This window comes from Cervus canadensis, chromosome 7 (genome assembly GCF_019320065.1).
Source record: "Cervus canadensis isolate Bull #8, Minnesota chromosome 7, ASM1932006v1, whole genome shotgun sequence".
Taxonomy (NCBI): Eukaryota; Metazoa; Chordata; class Mammalia; order Artiodactyla; family Cervidae; genus Cervus; species Cervus canadensis.
The window spans coordinates 44919983-44945239 of record NC_057392.1 but is presented as its reverse complement, the minus strand read 5'-3'; the positions used below and the strand labels follow the sequence as shown (position 1 = coordinate 44945239).

The window sequence follows — 25257 nt, the reverse complement described above, 5'->3', positions numbered from 1 at the left end:
CCATTGGGTCCCAAAGTGTTGGACACGACTGATCATGCAAACACTCATCATCCTGGAGGCTCGATCTCTGGAGCAAGAAGCACTCTGAGCATGACCCTCCCTGCCAGCTCTTCACCAAGCCACATGTGATAAAGGATAAATCAGTGGAAGTTACAGAGTTCTCTCTACTAGGGAGGGAAAGGATCTCGCAGGGCCAGCCAAGACACATCTCTCTGGGGAAGAAGATTTGCCAAATGTCCAATTTAAAGAAATTGGAGGCTCTGAAAAAATTAAAAAATTTTTTTTCTCCTTTTAAAAATCCTCTTTACATACCAGGAGAGGAAACAAATCATGTCTTAAGAGTAGTTGTTATATATAGTTTATTGGTATCCCAAAATTGTTGACTGCACTTTCTTAGGAAGTGTATAAATATTTGGTGGGTCTCATAAAAGTATGAGCTAAGGATGCTATAACTGGCTCAGAATTTATCATGTATGGCTCACCCAGAGACTGGCAAGATTGGGAGTTCGTCATTGCTAAATTTCTAATGGCTGGGGACAGATATCAACCAATGACAGTTTATTCTGAATCTTGTGTGTCACATGTGAAAAAGGATTTTCTCCCTACTCCACCCTCCCAAGGCAATCTTTTTTTTTTTTTTTTCCAAGGCAATCTTTAAAGGACTGGCATTTTCTTAGAGCTAAGATAAGCAGAGGAGAAACCTCCCCTAAAGAACATTCTCAAAGAGACCTTAAAGACTTTCAAAATGACAATCATCCATTTCAGCACCTTCAGTCTCCAGTGAAGAAACTCAAGCCCAGAGAGGTAAGTGTCCTGCCCAAGATCACAGTGCAGGCCAGCACAGAGCTGACAGCAGCACGCAGCTCTCCCAACCCCGAACAGGGACATGCCACTCTGTACCACAATGCAGCCATCACTGTGCCATAAGCCAGACAGAAGGCTTGTGAAGGTCCCTACTGACACCCAAAGCTAAGCCAACTTCCGCTGAGTCACAGTTTGGGGGAGTCCTCCTACCCCCCCCCAAAAAAAAGATGTGTGTGTATGTGTGTGTATGCTCAGTCACGTCTCACTCTTTGTGACCCCATGTACTCTAGTCCACCAGGCTCCTCTGTCTACGGAATTTTCCAGGAAAGAATACTGGAGCCGGTTGCTATTTCCTACTCCAGGGGATCTTCCCAACCCAGGGTCTGAATCTGCATCTCTTATATCTCCTGTATTGGCAGGCAGATTCTTTACCAACTGTGCCACCTGGGAAGCCAGATAATCACGTATAAGTTTCATTTCAAGGACTGAGCAGTGCCTGGAAAGTGCAGCCTCAACCACACAACACTCATGACATGCAAGGCAAGGGGCTGCGGAAGGTTAAAAGACCCTGAAGTAGAGGATGAAAAACAGAGGGTTAAAAGTCCTGACACTTAAAGAGATAAATTGCCTCCTTTGTTTTTAACCTCCACAAAGGCTCTCCAGGAATTCACAAAGCTCTCCCATTTAAGCTGATGTATGGGGAGATCAAACTGTATTCAACAACCCAGAAATGGAAAAGTCCCAGAGAACAAAGCCTCAGTACTGCATACATTGAGGGTCCAGGAAGGGATGAATAGAGTGTGTACTTGGATGCAGAACCATTTAAGTGTAGAAGAACTGAAAAGTCTTAGCGTGGAAAAAAGTGACACCCACCAGAGTGTTTGACCAAGTCCTAAAAGGATTGGCCTTCCGCTCTACTGTAAAGAGGTTTAGAGTAGGATTTGACGCTGCCACCCCTGTTGTCAGATCCTGCCAAATATACAGTTCTAGGACTCAGGACACCTAAGGTAGCACATGATCACACACTTGGCTATGGGTCTGTCAGAGAGGACCTTAGCTGGGAATCTGCCCTGGTCTTTGTCATGAGGACAGTTAAAACCCAAGGAGAAATCACAAACATGTTTATTCAATACCTACTGTGGTGCTAGATGGAATAGTTAGGGAGGTCTGAAAATTATCTCTATGTGTAACAAGTCAAATTAAGTCTTCTAAACAAACTAGGGAGGACTAACGAACTAGGTAGAACAACTGAATGGCTCTAAGAGCTCAGTAACTAAGCCAGAGCAAAGAGAATAACTTAGACGATCTCCTCTTGGATTCAAGAGACATACTCAACGGCATCAGGAAAAGGACAGAGGAAGGTTTTAGCTAACAGCAGCAGACTTTGGTGAACCCTGCACCCTTCAGTAGCCTAGTGGTCCTGGCTCAAAAATCAGACATTACAGTCACATTCTATGAGAATTTTTGTTTTTGTTTAGTCACTCAGTCATGTCTGACTCTTTTGCAACCCCATGGACTGTAGCCCACCAGGCTCCTCTGTCCATGGGATTCTCCAGGCAAGAATACTGGAGTGGGTTCCATTTTCTTCTCCAGGGGATCTTCCCAACCCAAGGACTGAACCCACCTCTCCTGTACTGCAGATTCTTTACCCCTGAGCCACCTTGGAAGCCCATGCAATGAGAATTACAGAGCACTCAATTGTATAACCAAGTCTGGAGTGTGCCTCTGCTAGAAGTGAGGCACTATGGAGTCTGTCAGGAACTGCTAAAACTCATTTCTGTTACCAATTTATATAAAAGCTTTTGGCAAATAAAATTCACATCCCACCACCCTCCCCCAAAAGTAATTGCAATACCAAATAATATGGAAATTTAGCACTTTTACCCTTTGGGATGAGGAATTCATTAGGCTTCTTCTTAAAGTTCCAAAGGTCCTGAGGTTAATGGTTAACTTAATGAGCTAAGACATTTGCCATAACCCCACTAATTAAAGAGCTACATTCAACTAGACTATAGACAATAGACTCCTAGAGAAACTTTGGCTAGACCTACTGATAATCATAACCAACGAGGTTTACCTTAAAGTTAGTAAGCGCTAAGCAGGACATCCAGAATTCCATATTATAGGAAAGGAATACACATCTATTCTTAGGGAGACTTTGTCGCATACTCACAAAGCTCATACTGACAAGAAACTAACTAGCTCATCAGTGGACAGTACATTCCAAACCAGCCTGCTGTTCACAGTTCAGTAAATCAATGGTTCCAACTGTGGGAAAGATCATCTGAAAGTCCCTGGCCTGGGGTCTGGACTCAGTCAGGCACAGTGTGGAAGGTCAGCCCTCTGGCACCATGAATCTAGGGGCCACCTGTTAGGAAAGTCCTGAGGGGTATATTCTGAGGGTTCTCCAGAGTCTGCAGGGAAGCACCAGGACTGGGGCAAAAAAGAAAACCACCCCAGAGATCTCTGATGCTTGCACACACTATGGCAGAGAATGACAGCACATTCTCCATTTGCTTCCAGAGGCTTCTGCAACCTTTTAAATCAAGTAGTAACAGGAAGATGGGGCATAGAAGAGGAAATGCTACCATGGCTGATGCTGAAAAGACTCAAGCCTCTCATAGGCAGCTATCTCTACCTAGTCTCAAGTTCTCTTGTTGCCTAGGAACGGTCACAAAGCATGCTGGGAAGGGTAGCTTAAGCATCCAGGTGCAGGCTCGGTGGGTTCTCTAGACCAATTCTTGACCCAAACCCAACTTCATTCGTCTATCTGAGCTTGCATTTGGCTACAGGCCTGGGGATTTCCCCATTTTGCACATGGCAGACACTCTCCCTAGGAAGGAAAAAAATTAATTTGACACAAGCAATCAATCCCACTGGAATGTTTGCACACACTGAGCCAAGCAGAAATGGATCCTAAAGGGAGTACTTCTGGGAGGTGATGGGAATTTTAATGCTGAAAAATGATACTGTGTCAAGAACCAAGTATGATGGAGGAAGCACACACATTTGTATCCAAAGCATGAGTAACACACACACACATGCACATGGCACATATATACACATAGGCAAGTACACTCACCAACCTTATGGGGAAAGACATTTGGGTGTATAATTGTCCAGGCTTCCATCACTCTGTTTATTTTTTGTATTCAAAATGTTTTAAGAGATTGAAAAATACAGCAGTGTTAAACCCCTTTAAAGTAGAAAGCTAGAGAAGCTTGTGAAATGTTCCTATGATTCCAGTGTGATTCCTGAGGTGGTAGGCTTGGTGAAAGCACCCACCACCTCTAATTCCCCATGATCCCACAAAACCCTCTGCCTTTGCCAGGAATTCCCTCCCTACCCTGTCGACTCTGGATAATGAGAGCATCTTCCAAATGCATTCAAGCATCTCCTACTCTATGACCACCACCACCACCACATCTGTGAAAATAGGCTTCACCATGCTCTTGTTTACGTCCCTGAATTCCACTAGTATAGTCATTTAATATATTTGGAATGTTTCAATGTACTTTAAAAAAACTCTAATGTTTCCCTATATCAAAATGTGAGTTCTCTGAAGGTCTAAAGAATGTGAAGGAAAGAAGATGGAGTTCTGGGAAGAAGGAAATGTAGAAGAAAGCCAAGACAGTAGTTCAATTACCCAGTGCCTCCTCTTGAGATGATGTGGTTGGGCTGGGTTTGCACATGCCCTGGGGAAATGAAAACTTTGGACTGCTTTCACCATCTTCTTTAGGTGACACAAAGGAAAAGTTCAAGGAATGAGTTGGCAGGAATATCATTAAGTCAGTCTTCCTCGTGCCTTGAGAGAGCTGGCAGAGCAGCTCTGAGGGATCCCTGGTAAGGGCATTCTCGAGGGTGTTCATACACATCCCTAATGACAGACTTGGGGTCCAAAGGAACAGACTGAGAAGTGTAGGCTTTTCAACACAGACCCAGAAGTCCCAGAAACAGGGCTCCTCTTTCAAAAGGTTCTAAGAGCCAAAACAGTTTTAAGTTACTGCTGACCATCAGCTGATTCTCAGGGGAATTAGAGCCCTTGATCACCAAGCAAGGATGTGGGGTCACCTGTGAGCTCTGGCATCAGGGTTCTGACCAAGCAGTCTAGAGATGCTCAGACAAAAGACCTCAGAAGGATGGAAAGCCTTCAGGGAACCAGGGTATAAAGGTCCTGAGACTACTTACCTCCTGGTTTCCATCCCTGCCGGCTTTACTATGGTCCAGTTAGCTCAGAATGTTAAAGACGGAAGATGCTTTTGAGACCACCTCACTCACCTCCCACATGGGTCTCAGAAACGGAAAGGGGTTTACCACCCTCATCAATCACAACGCTGGGCTCTGGATGCCCAGCCCTTCACTCTTTCCACTTGAACCTAAACACCTGACACCACCATTTGCCTGTTTTGTTGATTTTTCCTGGACTGTCTGGTTTGCCAGTCTCCCAGTTTCTGCCACCATTACTGGGAATAGAGTTCTCATTCACCCTGGTCAAATGAGAAATAATGTTCATAGCTACTAGGGCTACTTGAGCCCCAGAGCCCTGGAGCCAAGAACAGTGCATAAAACACAAAAGTCTTCCTGTGTTAAAAGAAGCAGAAGAGCTTTGGTTAAAGAAAACAGCCAATAAACAAGTCCATGGCAAAAGACTCAGAGCAACAGTCCCAAACTGGACTTCATTTTTCTACCTATTTATGATGTATTTCAATTAATCTTATTTCTATAGAATACACATTCATGAAAACCTAGGGTGATGTTAAAGGAATTAGCTTTATTTGGAAAAAGCAAAACTGACTGCAACTTGTCATTTTAGGAGGCTGAAGAGACTCAGAAAGCAGATCCTAGCAAGGTAAGAGGGAATCCAGACCCATCAGAGGCCCCTAACTCAAACGTTAGTCATACACACCAGAGAGAAATGCAGGCATCAGCAGAGCAGCTCTGTGAGTAATCCATCACTACCCATCACCCTCCTAAAGCTGGGAGCCCCTTGAAGATAAGAGACTGTGCAATACTCCCCTCTGGACCACAGCGCACGGGACGTAAGAAGTGCTCACTAACTGCTTGCTGGGAGAATCAACAATGCTTTGTTCACATGCTTAGGAGAACATACACACCTACAAGTATGTAGACAGAATCCCAATGAAGACAGTCTTAGAATTAAGCCCCATTTCTAAATCTTTTCCCCCCAAAAGTATTATTTTAACCGGGGTAACACTGTTCAAAATACAACGTACTTTTCTCTTTTGCATGTATATTTAACCTCCTCCTTACTCGATCAGAAGCATCTACTTGCCTCAGGGAAGTTCAGGATAGTTGCAGCAGCAGGCAAAGAGAAAGTGTTCGTGTTTAGCTGTTGACATCCTGGGTAGGACTTTTTTAGTGCTCAGCTTGAATTCTCAACACATTCTTGTGGGAATAAACACACCAAGATCCAAAATGGGTGGACCTGACCATGGAGATCACTTTAAAACAGAGGTAAATAGTACTCAAGATGTCACATTAGCGAGATCCTTGCTACAAAAGAAGGAGAGGAAGCCCTTTTCCTCAAGTATCAGGGGAATGTGGCAAAAATCCAGTCTAGGAGATCAGACACCATGGTCTCAGCTTCCTCCTATATGCCACCTCAAGGCCCAACCAGAGTTTGGGGTGAAGGGGGCAGCTTTAAAATATAACCCGTCAACAGGCGTGAAGGCACCTGAGAGCCCTCAGGCCACTCATGGGGTGGCTGCAGGCCTCTAGGACAGCAACTGTCGTTCAGGCCCGTACCCTAGTCCACAGGGTGTGAAGGGATGAAACAGCACTGTCCTAGCGGGTATATAGCTCGACAAGCCAGGCACAGAGGTTCTGACTTTTCACAATTGGCACCCAGTGAGCTGGGGATCTGCACATTTTTTCATTCCTTGATGATGGAACTCAGAGATGCTCAGAGAGCCAGTGACCTGAGCCGGCAGAGCCCTGGGGTCGGGACTAGGAGGCTGCCATGCACAGGGACTTTGACCCCACAGACAAACAGTTAGGACATGAATGTTAGTGCTTGGCATCAGACAATACCCCAGAGAGGGATCAGATCAGACCAGTCCCGCCCCTATGAGGCAAAGACCAGGGGAATCCAACCATCATACCATGACTCTCCAAGTACCCCTCTCCCCCTACCCACGCCACTATCACTACAAGTTCACAGGTGCACCTCTACAGACCCAGATCAAGAGAAGTGGGAGAATATGAGAAAATCCAAGTGAATGGGAAATTTACCTGTAAGAAACAGTCATCTAAAAAGACCAATCCAGGGAAAAAAAAACACACACACACACACACATGACACACTACAAACTAGCCAAGTTGAGGTGGAGGGAGATTAGCTCCCCATTAGAAAAATTTTAAAGTTACATTTTCTTTGCACATTCGGGTGATAAGGAGTGTGCAACTGAGCTGCAGTGTCACCCATCAGAGAAAAACCCATCCTGGGTTTTGCAGAATGAGCCACTCTTCACTGAGCCACTCTTCCACTCAGACACACATGTCTCTTTTCCAAAAGCAAATAGAACATATCATGAAACGTTTCACTCTATCCCTGATGCAGCCAATTCCCTACCAGACATGAAAAAACGTACAGTCCTCAAAGGAGGTACAGCTGTCACTGCCATCCAAGTCCCCTGGCTCAGCTTTCAACCACACTCAAGACCAAGGGAGATCCCAGAGAAAGGCAGCAGACAAAATCCCTTTTCACTGACTCAGCAATTTTATTTGTCCAGCGTATTTTCCTTCTATTATCTCACTTTATCTCATATTGCTCCTATGATGTATGGCAGGGCAAGTGTGTTTACCTCTCTCTGCAGATGAGGAAAGACAGGTCCCATCTGTAAAACCAGACATTTTAACTGGCTTGGCGAAGTCACAGAGATAATTAGTTGTGGGTAGAATTGGAAACCGAGGTCTCCTGAATCATATCCTTGGATTCTTCTAGCCAAACACAAACTATGGCTTTTGCACACACAGCCTAAAGCACTTCCATACCTGTGGTATTGGAATTAACTTTCACTCAAAGCCACAAAACACATGTGGCTTTTTTTGGCTAATTGTGACTGCAAATCTGGCTCCTAAGTCACTTAAAGGCATACAGCAGAAGCCAAGAATGGCCTCCACCATTTATTTAAATGCCATTAATAAAAGCGTCAGTGAACACTGCACAGAAAGTTAGCCTCCAGAGAACAGGACTGACTGTTCTCCCTCCTTCTTGATAATAAAAGCAGACGAAGCATCCTGATCCTATGGTTGTCCTGCCGTCACCTCTGAGAGAGATTAAATAACGGGTGATGCTCTTGCTACTCTTTGGACCAAATAATGTTCGAGAACAAACACTGGTCCTCAGAAAAGCTGGGTTATAAATGTCCACCATTAAGAGAATGGTTAAATAAAATGTGGCACATCCACACAACAGAATGTGACACAACTCTTCAAATAAATGAGGTAGAACATATGCATTGACATGGAAAAATGTCCACAATTACAAAGTGATAAAAACAAATTGCAGAATAAAAGGGATAGCATAATTCTCTTTTTTGTCAAAATATGAAAGAAAGCTAAGCATTTGTGATAAATACATACTTGCATATGTAACAGGTACCTATGTCAGTCAAATTTATCTTAACATCAGGGGAAAGGAGGGAGAAGGAGCATTCACTTTTCAACATCCTGAAACCATCCTATACTTTCATTTGTGTAACTATTTCTTACAACAGTTATCAATGCCTTTACTCCTCCAGACAACTGACACATCCTCTGTCTTCTTTCATTACCCCATATAAAGAGTATTAGCTTATGAATGTCTCACTTTGCTCAATAGATACATGTATACTGATATATCATACATTTAAACTAATTGAGGGAAATGGTTTCATTTAGGAAAAAGTCTAAATGTCTAAGTAAATGTTCTATGAAAGTATATTGGAAACCAAATCTCTCTAAACAAAACCTTGTTTACCACCTACTTAAATTATCTTTTAACTTATAGACAATAAACACATATGAAATGAATCAATGAATGAGTGAAATTCCCTTTCTGATTGACTTCCAATAAGCCATTTTTCCCTGTATCAATCTTCTCCTAACCCAAAAAGAATATAAACTCTTCAGAGACAAGGACCATTTGTTACTCACCTTTAGTAACTCCTTTAGTACCTGGCATAATACTGGGCACATCGTAGACACTCAGTCAATATTGTTTAGTTGATCCATTTGAATGTTTGAACTTCCCTATGTGGATATGAAATTAAAAGATGTTTGCTCCTTGGAAGAAAAGCTATGACCAACTTAGACAGCATATTAAAAAGCAGAGATGCTACTTTGCTGACAAAGGTCCATATAGTGAAAGCTATGGTTTTTCCAGTAGTAGTCATGTATGGATGTGAGTTGGACCATAAAGAAGGCTGAGCACTGAAGAATTGATGCTTTTGAACTGTGGCGTTGGAGAAGATTCTTGAGAATCCCTTGGACTGCAAGGAGATCAAACCAGTCAATTCTAAAGGAAATCCACCCTGAATGTTTATTGGAAGGACTGATACTGAAGCTCCAATACTTTGGCTACCTGATGCGGAGAGCTGCCTCACTGGAAAAGACCCTGATGCTGGGAAAGATTGAGGACAGGAGGAGAAGGGGACGACAGAGGATGAGATGGTTGGACGGCATCACCAAGTCAATAGATATGAGTTTGAGCAAGCTCCGGGAGATGGTGAAGGACAGGGAAGTCTGGGGTGCTGGAGTCCATGGAGTCGCAAAGAGTCGGACATGACTGAGCAACTGAACAACAACAACGTGTATTTTTGCAAAAGAAGGGTGCGTTAGTTTTCCAGTGCCTATGGGATATCTGTAAGCAAGCAGTAAAAGAGATCCCCTCTAATTAATCCAGAATAAACAACAAATGTTCACTATATTTCACAGTAAATATTGATTTCATAGGTCTTTTTGTTTAAGGTAGAATTGCCTGTCTACACAAAACAGATTCATTTCTTTAGCACAATGTTTCATTACAAAACGCCCAAATGACCTGCACACCAATAAATAGCTCTTATAAAAAGAAAAAAAATTCAAGCCAACAAATACTAAATAAGCAAATATATGCAAGGCACTACATTAATGGTGAGAAGAAGACAGACAAGTCCAAAGCAAAAGGTAGAGCCTACTTGGGGAAACCAGATATGACCGTTTTCCAAGGTGGGGCTTCCAAAACGTCTTGGAGTCATCGATGTTGAGTAAAGTTGTGGAAAGAAACTAATGTCCAAACAAGTCTAGTGTACAGCTCACCTCCACCTTGGACATCTCATCCAAGTCACCAAATAAGGACTCAAGAATCCCCTATTTTCACCTCTACTCTAGAGGCTCCAGGGCTGAGCGAGATGCAGAAGTCTGCATACCTAGCTCACTCTGAATTCAACTGAACAGATCATTCTTTAAAGCAATTCTTACCCATTCTCCAGAGAATGGATCCAATCCATCTCCTCTCTTTATGGGATCTCAGCACCCCGCAGTCCTTCAGATGATCTTGGATCCCACTCACAGGGAACAATGAAGTCAGTCTTCTTAATAGCTTAATAAGGACTTTACCATCTGACCTATACATCTGACCTGAAAACCTCCTGGTCTTTTCTCACAGCCACAGAGGAAGAGGTGTCCCTCCATCCCAGAGATAACCTCTTTGCCTGGGAACCTCATCCTTTCCTGACTTCTGAAGAAGGTAGTACCCACTCTGATACCCTATCCACACGCATACCACTTTCTATCACTTTCAGTGTCTACCACTATTTCCTCCTGTGATTTTTTTCTCAAACACTCAAAGATTTTTCTCTCTCTTTAAAGCAAACAAACAAAACTTCACTGGACCTGATAACTTTTTTAAAAATTTATTGAAGTACAATTTGCATGCATATAATTCCATATATAAGTCTACAACTCATTGAAAGCTCACAAACAGATCACACCATACCTACGACCAAGAAACAAGACAACCAGTGCTCCCAAAATGCCCCTTCAGTTACCATTGCATTATTTTCCTTACTTTTATTAGCAAACCTCTTCAACAATGGTCTATCTTCATTTTTACCATCTCTTCAGCTATTTCAGAATAAGCATCCCCTCTTCCATGAATCCTCCCCACACCCATGCAGATGAGGCTGTTGATCCTTCCTCTCTGTTCTCAATGTACAGCATGTGATCCTTTGTTTATGTGTCAGACAACTCCACCAGACAGTCACCCTCCATGTCAGAAAGATGATTTCTAACTTGCTGGTATGGTCTCAGCCTGGCACTTAATTAGGTTCATAGCTGGTGTTTGACAGTTGAATATGAATGAATGCAAGAATGAATGAAAAGATCCACTCACTGAAATCTAGTGTTTGCTGAAACTGATCAGTCTCTGTCCAGTTCTCATCAAAAGTAATCATGATATTTAGCTGTCAAAATGCAATGGCTAGGATCATGAAGAATGACTAGAAAATTATACTGTTCCAATCACTGGTTAAGCATTCTCTTTATATCCAAATATTTGAGCCTATTATGTGCCAATGGCCTGGGGTACAGAGACAACATCTTGCACCCACCCTACAAATGAAAGCTGTGACGTCACTCCCAATGGCACTCTGTCTTTCCATGGCCACAGACCCAACAAGGAGTCCTGCCAATCTTTCCCCTTAACTGCTCCTGAAGATACTCCCCCCTTTTCCCACAATCTCCTTTCTGGGAGAGTAACAAGTCAGAAACAGGAATCCCCCAGGAGCCCCAGACCCCTCCCCCTAGCCCCCTTTTGTCACATCCAATTAACCATCTGCCATTCTCCTGGGTCTCTCTCTAGGCCCACTGTCCAGCTGCCAACTGAACACTGTGCTTCCCCACCCCCATACCCCATAGATGCACATTGTCCCTGGGCTACAGGGTAAGAGTATAGCCACATTCCCAATCCCTGCCTGCCATGCCCTGGAATAACTGTAACTGCAAAATTAGAAATCACGTCCCTACCTATGTGGAAAGAAGGAAAGAAAGGAGAGAGGGAGGGAAAGGGGAGAAGGAGAAGGGAAAGGAGGGAGGAAAGATGAGGAGGGTATCACAGGGGAGGGGAGGAAGCTACTGAAGCATAATTTGGAAATTCTAACCAGTAATATAATATTATATGCAACATAGTATTACTAGGAATATATATAGTCATATTCTATTATATATAGTCATATTCTATCACCAGAAGTATGATCCCATTTCTATTACTATCACAATCTATAGCTACCAAATCAAGTAATCCTGATAGGTAAGGTTTGTTTATTTTTTACCCATTTTACACATAAGGAAACTGAATCTCAGGAAGGCTGTACCTTGTACGAGACACACAGTAAGTTCCTGTTCTAAGACTCTCTGATTCTGAAACTGAGCCACACCTACGGAAATTTCCACCTCCTCCTACTCCAGGGAATAGAAACCCAGTCCCCCCAGAGCCCACCTTTTGGTAATAGGATCCATAGGATCCCCTGGATTCCTACTCCGCCCCCTATAGGGCCACATAACACACCTCTCTAGATGACAGTTCTTGGGTCTGCCCCTGAAATGAGAGCTGAAGGGAGGGCTTTGGGGCCAAAGGAATGGGTGTGCTCATTGGCATCGTCTTCTGGTGTGAAGCATTCCTCTTCATGGAGAATGGGCAAGAGGCTCCTCCATGACCCCTGTCTGCTTCCTCTTTGTTTGAGAGCCTCTAGAGGCATTAAGGAAACAGAAAATTCAGAACAGATCAGTCCCTGACAGAGAGTGTACCCGATAGCCAGGCATGAACCCTATTCAGGAAGCTGCCCCAATAACTTCCTGCCTGAATCCTCCTCCTCTGTCCTCTCCTCATTCATCCTCCACCGCCACCGCCCCCCCCCCCACCCTCCGCTCCCCCGACAACTTGCCTTTCTGACTCACACTCTGTAGGAAGTGATTCTACAGACCCCTCTAGAGCCTGGAGCAGATCCCACCTCAACCTGCAGAAGCAAGCCACAAGTACTTCTAAAAGGATTGCTATTTTGGGACTTCCCTTTCTAACTTCTCTGCCCAAGGGGCCTTTTAGAACCATGCCAACCCAGCTCACCCACTTCACAGCTGCCCTGAGCTTGCACTATCCACCCCAAGCACAGGACCACAAGCCCCTGATTCCCGAAGCCAGGCAATGCTCTTTCTGTTGGGGTTGTTGACCAAGCATATGGTGTCCTCATCTGAGCTGCTGGCCAGCCGACTACTTTACTGAGGTCCGCCTTTCCCCAGTCTCCTCCTCTGACCCGAGGCTCACCCCCAGCTAACCTGGAGATCCACCCCAACATGCTCATCCAAGATCATCTTCCTTCAACTGCTCGTCTTTTCCAAATATTCATTCCCTTCCCCAAGCCTGCCTTCTCCCTCCTCCCCACTCCTAGGTATTCACAGATCTTCTCTACCTAAAAAAAGCCTCCCCTCAACTCTGCTACCCATCTCCAACTACTTTATTATTTTTAACCTTCCCTTCACAGCCAAACTTTTCCAAAGAGTCATCTATATGCACTCCCACCACTTCCTCCCCATCCACTCAACTCCCCATTCCCCTTGAAATTTGAATTCCACCTCCCATACACAAGTTAATGTTATCTCAAAGGTTACCAGTGATCTCCCAGTTTCCAGAACCCAGAAGGTTTGTTCAGTCCCCCTCTCCCTCAGCCTCTCTGCAGCACTAGATCCTGTTGATGGCCGGATTGTTTCCAAACCCTGCTCTTTCCTGGTTCTCCTCCAGCCCTTCACTCAGGTCTACAGCTCTGTCCTTGGCCCTCTGCCCTTAAGTCTGTATACACTTTTCATTTATTATCTCATCTATTCTGATAGCTCCAGCCACAACTTCTTAAGGATATCTCCCAAATCTATATTTCCGTCTCTGGCCTCCCTCCAAAGCTCCAGACTCCCTCCGCTATCCGCCTACTGAATCAACACCTCCCTAAGCTATTTCACTGACACCTGAAAAGCAACATGTCCTAAAGAAAGTTCCCAAATCCTCCCTCTCCTCTGCCTCCCCACAGCTGCTCCTCCTCTTCCTGAACTCCTGATTTTCATTTAGGGTACTTCCATCCTCCCCATTACCCAGCTAAGCTTTGAAGTCATCTTTGAGACCTGCCTCTTCCTTAACACCTCTACATCCAAGTTACCAAGTCCTACAGATATTACTTCCATGAGTTCTCTCATAGCCACCCCTGCCTCCCTGTTTCAACTCTGCCATCTCAAGTTCAGACCCTCCTAACCTTTCACAGTGGTCTCCCAATCCAGCTCTGGCTACCAGTTCCTCCCCTGTTGCAACTGACCCTCTGCAGGGAAGCCAGATTTATCTTCCTGATGATATCAGCACCCCAATTGGAAACTTGCAGTGGCTCCTGAAAGCAAACTGAAGAAAGACCATACTCTGGCCTGTCATTCAAAGCCTGTGGTTATCTAAGAGTCCAGTAAATGTTTAACAAATGAAGCAATCAATCAACTTGGTCCCCATCCCCTTCTGACTTTGCTCTCCCATTGACCATCCAGCTGAATCCTCTGAGTCATATAAACTGGACCATTGACTGCCCCCAAATATGCCATGGATGGTCGCACCTTTTTTTAACACTGTTCCAACACTGTCTTCCCCATCTGAAGTCTACCCATCCTTCAAGTCTCAAGAAGTAACTACTTCCTTGAGGACACAGTCCATTTGCCACTTTTCACTCTACTTGTCTATCCCTCATATCCATGTTTTCTAGCTAATATCCAGCTCTCTTCTAATAAAGCCATGGGACAGACAGGGAGGAGATGAAGCTAATTCTCCAACAGTTTCTTCTTTACTTCTTTGTAATAATTCCTCTGTCCTCCCAGCTAATTCTCTCTGTTCTCTCACTCAACAGCAGACACAATTTCAAGCAGCTCTATTGATCCAACAGCCCTGTGGCTGTCAATCATTTCCTAGTTATTTTGCTGCCAGTCATTCACACTCAAAGGAGTGGCAGGAGGAGTCTGAACAGCATGCAGACAGAGCAGAAGCAGGAACAGACTGATTCATTGCACCCACCTGAGGCTCAGTGGAAGCAAGACCCCATTCTTGCTGGGCTTCTCTAGATGGTATGGGGCCATGTGGCCCAGGGCCTGGGGGACTGGCATTTTTATACTTTGGTGGAGGAGGAGAAGTGCCCTGATCTGTTGCAAGGAGGGTGCCCCATCCAGTTCCCATGGGAAACCAAACTGAGAAGGATTGGAAAAGGTCCCATGGAGGTCAAATTTAATAAAAGAATACTTGTCAGAAGAGGTACTTAGGGTAACACAATGTTTGATCTGGAAAGAACTATCTACATAAATTTGGAGAGAACTGTACAACTTATAAAGACCTTTCACATATAGTGTCTTATTTGAGTCTTTCAACAACCCTATAAGGGAATTGGGGTGGGGGCAGGCAGCATTCTCATCTTACACCCTAGATGTTACTCGCTTGCCCAAGTCATCCAGATAAGTTGAGAGCAATGGGGAGGGTTCACCTCCTCCTCTCTTACCTGACCTCCTCAGCCTCTTGCACAGGCTTTTTCTCCCTTTCCCATCCCTTAAATTCAAGTGCTCCCTAAGCGGGGGGTATTATAATTATATCCATTTTCCTTCCTGCTCTATATTCTTTCTTGCAATGATTTTATACACTCCCAGAGCACAGCACATGGCTGCACTAGGCACTCGATAAATATTTGTCAAACAAATGACTAAATAAATGAAAGAAAAAGAGCCAAGGCCCAGACTCTAGCCTTCTGATTCCACCCAGGCTCCTGCACACCACTGTGATGCCTCTCCAGCACCCCTCTCACTTCATGTCAAAAGCCCCGCGTGGTCCCCCTTCAGGAGAGTCCCTCAGCCTCTGTGTCATCACATCACTTAATAATGAAAACAGCAGCTAAGGACAGCTAGGATTTCTTGTGTTCCTAATGTGGGTCAGAAACCACCAGATGTTATTTACATGTTTTTCCTATTTAATTCTCTCAACCTGTGAAATAAGCATTCTTGGTCCCATTTTGCAGAAGACTGAGGATGACACAGATTATATAACTTATTCAATATTCCACCCTTGATTAGTGCTGAGCCTATCTGATCCAAAACCCATGATCGTCCAGCTTCTTGGCCTGAGCACCACTGACATTTGGAAGCTGTAGAATTTTTTATTGTCCTGTGCATTATAAGATATTCAGCAGTATTCTAGACTTCTACCCAAAAATTCCAGTTGCCACCCCCTCCCTGAGTTATGGCAACCAAAAAATGTCTCCAGACACCACCAAATATTTCTTGGAGGACAAAACCGCCTCCATTTGAGAACCACTAAACTAAACCCTACTGCCTACCTCCAAAAGTGAACTACCAAGTTCCAGAACCAGAAAGAACTTGGAAAAGTAAAAGTGTTCATTCTTCAACAGCTAAAAAGGACCTCTAGTTCACCTATTCTGGTGTTTTATTGACACTGACAGTCGAGCAGATTTTTTTCACTTCTCAACTAATTTTTTTCTAAAGCTTCAGTTTATTCCAACACTTCTTCCATACCCCAAGAGATTATCAAATACAACTGGATAGAATGCACCAATAATTGAGTTATTGATGATTACTGGCACGAGGATAAAGCAAAGCCTCCCAAATCTTATGGAAGTGTGCCTAGATGTTATATGTCCTAAAATATATTAATGTAGAAATAACCAATATAAATACAATATTAAAAATATTAACAACATTACCCTTTCAGAGCAACAAAGTCCTCTCAATACTCCATCAGAAGTTCTTGAGAAATGGCAAGATCAAAAGCCCAAATCATGATGGGTGGAAGTGGAGGAGAATCAAGAAGGAATGGTAAATATTAAATTAAGCATCATGTTTACATTCTGCAGCAAACACAACATCAAAAAGAGATGCTTTTCTTTGCTGCAGAAGAGTGCTCAGAAGGTAAGAGACTCCACCCCTTTCAGGTGCCTCACTATGCACAGAAAGGATGATGTTATTTACCCCAAAAATTGCACACCAACATAGGGTGTTATTCCAAAATGTCCCTTGTCGATGATCTGGACCTGACAATGTCCAGTTCTCTAGGTGGGATGGGGTTTTTATTCAAGAGAAAAATTGAAAGAATAGTCAGGGAATACCAATATATCACCACCTTAGATTAAGCTACTGCTTATATTTTGCTGTGTTTGCTTTACCTATATCAGAGGAAGATAGCTTGTTTTGGTTTGGTTTTGGTGACTCATAAACTTTTTAAAAGACCTTTTAAAGAACAAATCACTTAATTACGTGAAAAGGCTAAAAACAATATAATACCTCTGATGAAGTGAGAAAATGAGTACAGACAAGTGAGTGTTGTAGGAATTCCGGGGCGGGGGGGGTGGGGTGGGGGGCGGTGGAGAGTTGCTCTTGTGGGCTGTGAAAGCTTCCAGAAGAATGTGGTGCTCAAGTTTTGAAGAATGAGTTGCATTTGTAGAGTAGAGGTGAGGAAACATGAGTCAAACTGCCCTTGGACAGTGAGAAGAGCAGCCTGGCTAAAGCTGAGGTGTGAAAGACAAACTTGACCCTCAAGACAGTAGAGGGTCACTGTAGGTTCATAAACCAGGTGTGATGAAAGTACTCCAACCTACTTTAGGACGTGCAATCTGTCTGCAGATGGCAATTTGGAGTGGGGGTGAGAGAGCCATTCCAACGGCCAAGAATAAAGGCTACTGAAAGAGTCCATGGCACCATAATGGGTCTCCTGGAATAGGGCAGAAGCCCTGAGAATGAAGAGCATGGACTCACTATGAAAGATAATTCAACAGAGATAGTTAGAAGACAGACTCCTCAGAGACAATCAAGGTGTTAAATATCAACCCTAGGAAAGGGAAAATGTCAGTAACAGGAATAAGGAAGACAAAAGGAGAAGCTAGTTTAGGGACTTGGAAAGACAGAGTTGAGTGTGAGGCTGACCAAAGTCCAAGTAATAGAAAATAATCCAATTAAAAATGTCTTGACTCACAAGACCAAAGCTCAACAGAAATATATAAGATATTTCCACATCGATTTCATTAAATTTATCCTCTGATTTTTTTCCCCTTTGAGTCTTAGAGAAAGAGGTTTCTCCTCGGTTCACCAAAGCCAAGATTTTACTTTTACTAGGGAACCTCCTCTGTCTCACCTCTTCAGATATCTAACTCCATCAATCTAGCATCTTCAGTTCTTCCTGCCCAGAAGCTCCCTCCCTTCCACATCTAAAGCTGTTCTGACTCTCCAACAAAAAAAATGAAAACTCTTTTTCTTGATGCTAATATCCTGTCTGACTAGCACTCAAATTCTTTTTGCCTTCACCAGTAAACTCCTACCCACCCCAAATGCCTACCCCGAATGCCTCTTCTAATACTGTGCTCCCAAGAGCTCACAGTGGCCTTCTTTTTATCACATCCAGTGACACTTACCTGGCATTCCTCTTGTTCAACCTGTCTGCAGCTTGTCATCACATCAGAACCCACGCTGACTCCCTGGGGTCTTTAGGATCAAGTCTCCTTTGCTGCCACTTTCTAAACAAGGATTTCTCCCCAAATTCTAACTTTAGCCCTCTCCTCTTCCCTCTACCCCCTCCCTCTGAGAGCAGATGCATTCACAAGCTTCAGCTGCAGGAAGCCTCGATGCAGAAGGCTTCCAAGGCCAGCCCTAATCTCCTGCCTGTGCCCCTGTCTGGAGTCCCATTTCTCCCACAAACCGATTCCACCTGTATGCTCCTCAATCAACTCTAATTTTCCACATCCAAAGCGAACAGCATTATCTGCCCTGCAAAACCCAGCTCCTATCCTCAACCAGAGTGCATCAATCAAGACACAGTTGGTCCTCTATGCTTTCAACCCAGTTACTCCCATTTTCTTGTGGGCTTAATTTTCTTTCCCACCTACAACAAGTTTGTCAATAAATCCCCAAATTTATGCCTTTGACAATGCCTTTCTCTCCGAGTGGTCCCTGAGTCCCCATTCTTTCTGCCACTAACCCAGCCAAGCCCCACTCCCTCAGTCTGAGTCACTTTTGCATTTGGATTCTTTCTCTCTCTTATCAGCTCCATCTGTATGACCCCCCCAGATAAACCTTTCCAAAATCACTTTCTTCAGGATGTGCCCTTGATCAAGAACCTAAAATGACCCCCTACCAATCTTGAATCAAATCCAATCTCCTCTCTCTTGGACTTCCAAGACTCTCCCTATCTGGTCTTGTCCTACTTAACAAACTCTGTTTCCCATTCCTCCCTTCCCTACACTTTCTGCTCCATCTTCCCGACATCCTCAATGTCAATGCCTCAACCTCCCTGAGATTTTGTCCATGATTCTCCTCCTACCCTCCATCTCTCCTTCATAGGCTACCCTCAGTCCCTCTCCTCTGTAGTTCTGCCAACTTCTTATCTTAGAGCACCATAATGTTCAGCAGTTAATTAATCTCTAATTGAGCAGTAATTGTCAATCTTCTTTTAAAAGCTCTTGGAGGATAGAGACCACGTTGAACGTTTCTATCCCACAGCACCCTGGACAGCAGAAGGTTCCTTAGTAGGAGCTGAAAAGTCCTTGTTGGTTTTCTGTTCCCAATTCTGAGTTCCCATATTTCCCCTCCTCTGCCTTGTAACCATGATCAATAAAATTATTGTGACACACTTTCCCAGGCTTGGATCAAAGAGTTCCCAAATACAGAATACACCAGTCTGTAAGATTAGAGTGTGGGGTGTGTGTGCGCTTCTCCATGTGTCTATCTATCCATGCACGTGTATGGATACAGGATTTAGAGAATGTAGTTTAACCCATGATCAAAAGAACTTAAGTACCAAAATAATCAGAAGAGGACAAGGAACCAAAATGACAGAATTAGTCGAAATATGCCTGATTAGAGGCAGAGTACACCAGAGTTTTGACAAAGCAATTGCCAGTCTGGTCTTTGTGTAAGCAAAATTTTCCACCAGAAAGTAGAGGGTAACCCTGGCCCCAGGGACTTTGAAAATGTGTTTGAAGCTTTCTCAGTGGTTCGACTAAATAAATTTATAATCTGCCCAACCTACCAGGTGTAGAGTGCTATATTCCATAAAGATTGGGGGATCAGAAAGGAGACAATTAAGAAATATGGTCTTTTCCACGTTTAAGAATCCCCAGGCTAGAGATTGGAAGGGAGTAAGATCAGAAAGCAGAGCACAGAGGGCCACTCAGGCGGGTGGTGGTCCTAGACCCTACCACAGATAGCCTGCCTCCCCTCTTACAACTTGTTACACTTTGTCAGTCATTTCCAGCCTTATCTGTTGTAGATTTCACCCTTCTCTGATTTGAAGAGCACATCAAACCTAGCCCCCCCCCACCATAAGGCTGCCCAAGGTGGAAGGAGAATACCCCCAGCAGGATTCCACAGGAGACAGTCCCCAGTCTGTTATTTACTCTGTGATTTGAGCCAGAGCTAGACAATGTAAGCCCCATGTTGTATTTTGAAAGGCCCTGGGAAAAGTAACACATTGGACCATTATAGGTCATTAACACCATTAACACTGTGTGAATTCATTTGTCAGAAATTAGCAAGCATCCAGAAACTGAGATCTGCTCCAAGTGCCTGGGACAGAGAATGGACAGGAACTAGTGTTTGGATGGTAGAAAAAGGGAAGGAGGAATGGGTGCCAAAAGATAAAAGTGGATCCAGAAAGGGAAGGTGGGAAAGCTCATACTTCAAGAGTTTTCCCCAGAACTAAGGAAAGGCAGACTTTTGTGCCAGATGAGAGGCAGGAGTAGGGGAAGGTGGGGGTGTCAGGGAAGACATCCTGGTGAATGTTTCCAGATAATGACTTAACCCCCAGAACCTCTCTCCTAGACTATAAACTAAGATTATACACTCAGGTCAGGCACGTTTTTAGAATTCTTGCTTCGGTTCCTGGGCAGTGCATGTCTGAGTGTGCGGGGGCTGGGGTGGGGGCAGGGGTGTATATTAGAATCCACGACTAGGTAAAAGGAACAAGGAGACAAGGCTGAGCCCTGGGAAGCAGGGTAGGATAACAGGGGCTCCTTCTGTTTTCTCCAGGCTCTGACATCAGCTCCTGTCCTCCATCTCTTTACTCTTCAGACCAACTAGAAAATGAACATATGGGTCGACCAACTCTTGACTTCTAATGCCACAAATCTCCCCAACAAAGCACCCCACCCCTTCCCCTCAGATGACCTCCAGGGCAGAGCAATGAGGTTAGGAAACAGATGGGTGTGCAGGGAGCCTCCAGAGCTAACCTGCTCCTTGACCCCACCAGTTTATGCGCTTTAATCCAATTTACAGAAAGAGGGGGTCCCCATAACTTATTGGACTCTTCGGGACAAAGATTCCAGACAAAATGGTTCCAGATATGGAAGATGGGGAGCTTTACCTACCGAGTTGGTGGAAGCCACAGGTAAAGAGGAAATGGAGAAACCCTGGTCATCAGAGAAACAGGGCCACAGGTGGTGGGAGAGGAGGGTGGTCGGCATCTGCTCTGGGAAAGGGGCTGTGCAGCCAAGGAACCTGCGACTCAGACCCAGGACTGGGTGGTGGCGGGGGCAAAGAACAACCGTGAAAGCAGGTCTGGCGGGGGAGCTCTACATACCACAGGCAAGCAAAGATTCAGTGGGTGTGTATGAGGGGGACGCTAACTCACACGTCCAGAATGAGTGATTCGTATGAAAAGCTCCTGCGTTCCTATCACTGGAGAAGAGGAGGACAAGGACGAGGTCCCAGGCGCCCACCGCCCTCAGCCGAGTCCGCCTCTTAAGTCTGAGACGCCCGGCTCCTCACAAGCATCAGGTTCCGCGGTCCACCTTCCGCCCCGCTCCTGACTGTCAGGCTGCAGCCTGCGCGACTCCCGGTCCCTCTTCGCATATCAGGGCCCGGGGCCCCTGGCCCGGAGCAGGGGTGCGGGCGCAGGGCGGCCAGAGCCAGGCTGACAGGCGCTAGGGGGAGGGGGGAGCCGAGGGAGGGGCAGGGGGAGCCGGGAGCGCGAGCGGCGCGCTGCAAAGTGATCCAACCTCGCCCCATCCCCGCGCTCCGGGAGAAGGCGGCCCACGGGGACCGCCTCCCGCCTCCCCACACAGACTCCCGCAAGTGGGGTGAACGCCGAGGGGCGCCAAGCTCCCAGCCCCCACCCCTCTCCAAAACGCAACCAGCACTGCCATAACAAGAATCGCGGCAACTCCGGCCCGGACGACGAGGGGGACAGCACCCCCCAACACGCCCGCCCCAGCAACAGTCTCGGTCCCCAAACTTGTCCGAGAAGCCGCGTCCAGGGCAGCAGCACCCCCCTACCCCCCAGCTCCCCGCGCCCTGCCCAGCTTACCTGTCCGGAAAAAGGCGTCCACGTCCGAGTCGGCGGCTCCTCCTTCCTCCGCTGCCCCCTCCGGGGGGTTCATGACTGGGGAAGGGCGTCCACGGGCAGCCGGGGGGCGGCCAAGCCCGGGGCCGAGGGCTGCTTGGCGCCCTGTGGGCGGAGGGCGCTGGGCTGCGGACACCGGGCTTCGAGGGCGGCCGGCCGGGGCGGCTGGGCTGGGGCAGAGGACGCCGAGGCTCCCTCAGGCGGAGGCGCACGGCGGGCTGGGGGCGCCTGCCGCGGGCTCCCCCATGGTCCGCCTTCCCCGAGGGGCGCTGGCCGCCTGCGGTCTGCCCGGGCCGGGGTCCGAGCTGCTTGGGCGCCCGCTCTCCCTCAGCAGCGGCAGCTGGCTCTCCTTCTCGCCCGTCTGCCTGTCTCTATTGTTCAGCCCTGCTCGGCTCTCCTCTTTATTTTTCCTCCTCCCTCCCACCCTCCCTGTCTCTCTACCTCCTCCCTCCCTCGCTCTATCGCCCGCACGCTCTCAGCCTCCCTCCCTCGCTCGCTCTCTGGCTCCCCCTCTGGCTCCCTCCGCCGCCGCCGCCTCGCAGCTCCTCCCCCGGCTCCCGCTCTCAGTCCCGGCCAACAATGCCCCGGGCAGCGCCGAGCTCAACTGAAGCTTCGGCCCGGGCCGGGGGTTCGCCGCGGGCCACCGGCGGCGCGGACGCCTCCCTCCCCCCGCCTCCCCGCGCCGGCCTCTCCAAGGAGCCAAGCCCGGGCCCGGAGCTATTGTTCGCGGCTGTGCTAGGCCGGCTTCCTGAGCCCCGCAGGAAAAGCCCCGGCGAAGGAGGCGGCCGGGGAGGGGGCGGGGCCGCCGGGCGAGTCCCGGGCCGCCGGGCGCACGCCGGGCTTGCCCAGGAGGCTCGGACGCCTGAGCCCCGCGTGCTCAGCCTCGCCCCTAGCGCTGGTCCTACTCCCGCCCGGCGGCGGCCGCCTCCTCCACCCCACCCTGTTCTCAGGTGTGTGAGCCGCGCCCCCCTCTAGCTGCCTGTCCCCCAAGATGGGCTGATCTCTCCCTAGAGGCTGGACTTTCCCCTCTCCTTCTCTACAAGCTCCCTTCTGTCTCCTTGACCTCCTGGGCCTTTCGCATTTTCCTCACCAACTCTCCTTAGTTCCTCTCTCTCTTTTTTTAAAGCTTTTCTCTTCCTTTCCCCCCCTTTCAGCGCCCCTTTAAACATCGCTGCCTGTCTCAGTGACTCTTTGTCCAGTTCATTTCTCTCGCGATGTGCCCCTGCCTGTCTTTCCCTCCGTGACTCTCTTCTGTCTCTCATTTGTCTCTGTCCTGCCTCGGTACTTGGCCAGTGTCTCAACGCTCCTCTTGGACAGCTGTCAAACTCCCTAATCCCGGGGGCCTTCTCTGTTTTGTTCTTCTCCCTCATGTGAATGGAGAGATCCAGTTGGCCAGGAGAAAGGAGGTGTTACAGCAAGCTGAATTTCAATTAAAGTGGGGAGAGGGACAGGAGAGGAACGGGGAAGACCTCAAAAAAGAAAGCAGATGCTGTATGGGGTAATTAATGCAGTGATTGTATTGTGCCAATTGGTTTTTAAGCAATAATTAAACAATAATTAGCCAGTATTCTGTTTATAGTCCTAGTGACTGCAAAGCTTACAAAACAGAGGCTCTTTAGACCTGAGTACTTAATGTGGTGTGTTGGAGGCTGTTGTTGCTACCTCATCCAGACAGATGGAGAGGCTGTGGCCTGACCTAATGTGTTAAAAACACACCTAATAGGAAAATCAGATAGTGTAGTGTAAAACTGATGGACTGCTACCCACCAGCCAGAATCTCCCAGATCTGTCATCACTGGTAACCTACCTGGTTCCAGGTAAAGCACCTGGAACCTCTCCAGATCTACAACCAGCTAACTTAACAGCAAACAGATTTAAATGCATTTTTTGTGAACCCTTTCTGGTTCCCTGTACTCCTTACTTTCCTTACTGAATGTCACAATTATTTTTCACCCATTGAAAAAAATAAGTACAGTTGCCTGTCTTCAATGTTAGGTACATCTATCAGGTCCCATTTCTTAAAAATTATTAATAGAGACTCTGACATCACAAGTTCATTGCCATGAGATCTAATTCATCTGGTCCAAATAGCTTGAACTGCCTTAAAGCAACCAGATGCCCCTTTCCTTACCACCTTCCCTGACAATGAAAGTACTTCTCATTTGTCTTTTCTAAGTTTTGCCTTCCCTTTTACCCTAAGCTGACACTGGCCTGCACTCCCACACACACACATGATGGCAGAGCTGCTGTGAACTGGCACCATTGTGCAGAGAACCAGAGGCCTGGCAACAGCATTGCATGTGTGCTGAGTCACTTCAGTCGAGTCCAACTCTCTGTGACCCTGTGGATTGTAGCCTGCCAGGCTCCTCTGTCCATGGGATTTTCCTGGCAAGAATACTGGAGTGGGTTGCCATGCCCTCCTCCAGGGGATCTTCTCAACCCAGGGATTGAAGCTATGTATCTTATGTCCCCTGCATTGGCAGGTGGGTTCTTTACCACTAGCACCACCTGGAAAGCCAGGCAAGAGCATTAGCTCATCCCAAATTCAGAGGAAACATGTTTAGAGAAAAGTTCATACCAATTTTTCAATAGATGTGGACCAGAATGGGGGAAAAACTCATGAAATGACACATTTTTTTAAAGGAAATTTGGCAATTTCTATTAAGGTTTTAAATGCTCATGGCTATATTAATATCAGACAAAGATTTCCTAGCAAAAGCTCTTACTAGGGATAAAAAGGGACATTTCAGTTAATCAACTGCACACAACAATCCTAAAATTTTTTGCATCTAAGAAAATTTCAAAATATATGAAGCAAAACTGATAGGACAAAACAAAGAGAAATAGACAAATTCAAAATTATAGTCAGAGATTTTAACGTCTATCTTGCTCAATAATAGATAAGGAAACAGATCATCAATAAGGATATGGAAGACTTGATCAATGCTATCAGCCAACATTCTATAAACTGACATTTATAGAATGTTCCACTCAATAACAGCAAATATACATTTTTCTTCAAGTACACAGGTATCAAGTACACAAGATAAACTCTATGCTAAGCCATAAAACAA

At 46.1% G+C, this 25257-nt stretch overlaps 1 protein-coding gene across 12 annotated transcripts in view; it reads right to left on the bottom strand.

The window, feature by feature from the left end:
- Window positions 1-22609, bottom strand: part of KALRN (kalirin RhoGEF kinase) — a 671401-nt gene extending 648792 nt beyond the window's left edge. For 4 of the 12 annotated variants that reach the window (XM_043473179.1, XM_043473181.1, XM_043473183.1 and 1 more), the window contains exon 1: window positions 22148-22609. In XM_043473179.1, the coding sequence (XP_043329114.1) occupies window positions 22148-22220 (73 nt within the window). In that variant the 5' untranslated portion in view covers window positions 22221-22609. The remainder of the gene's footprint in view (window positions 1-22147) is intronic. The other 8 variants (XM_043473173.1, XM_043473170.1, XM_043473174.1 and 5 more) reach the window with 2 other exon arrangements.
- Between the last annotated feature and the right edge of the window lie 2648 nt (window positions 22610-25257).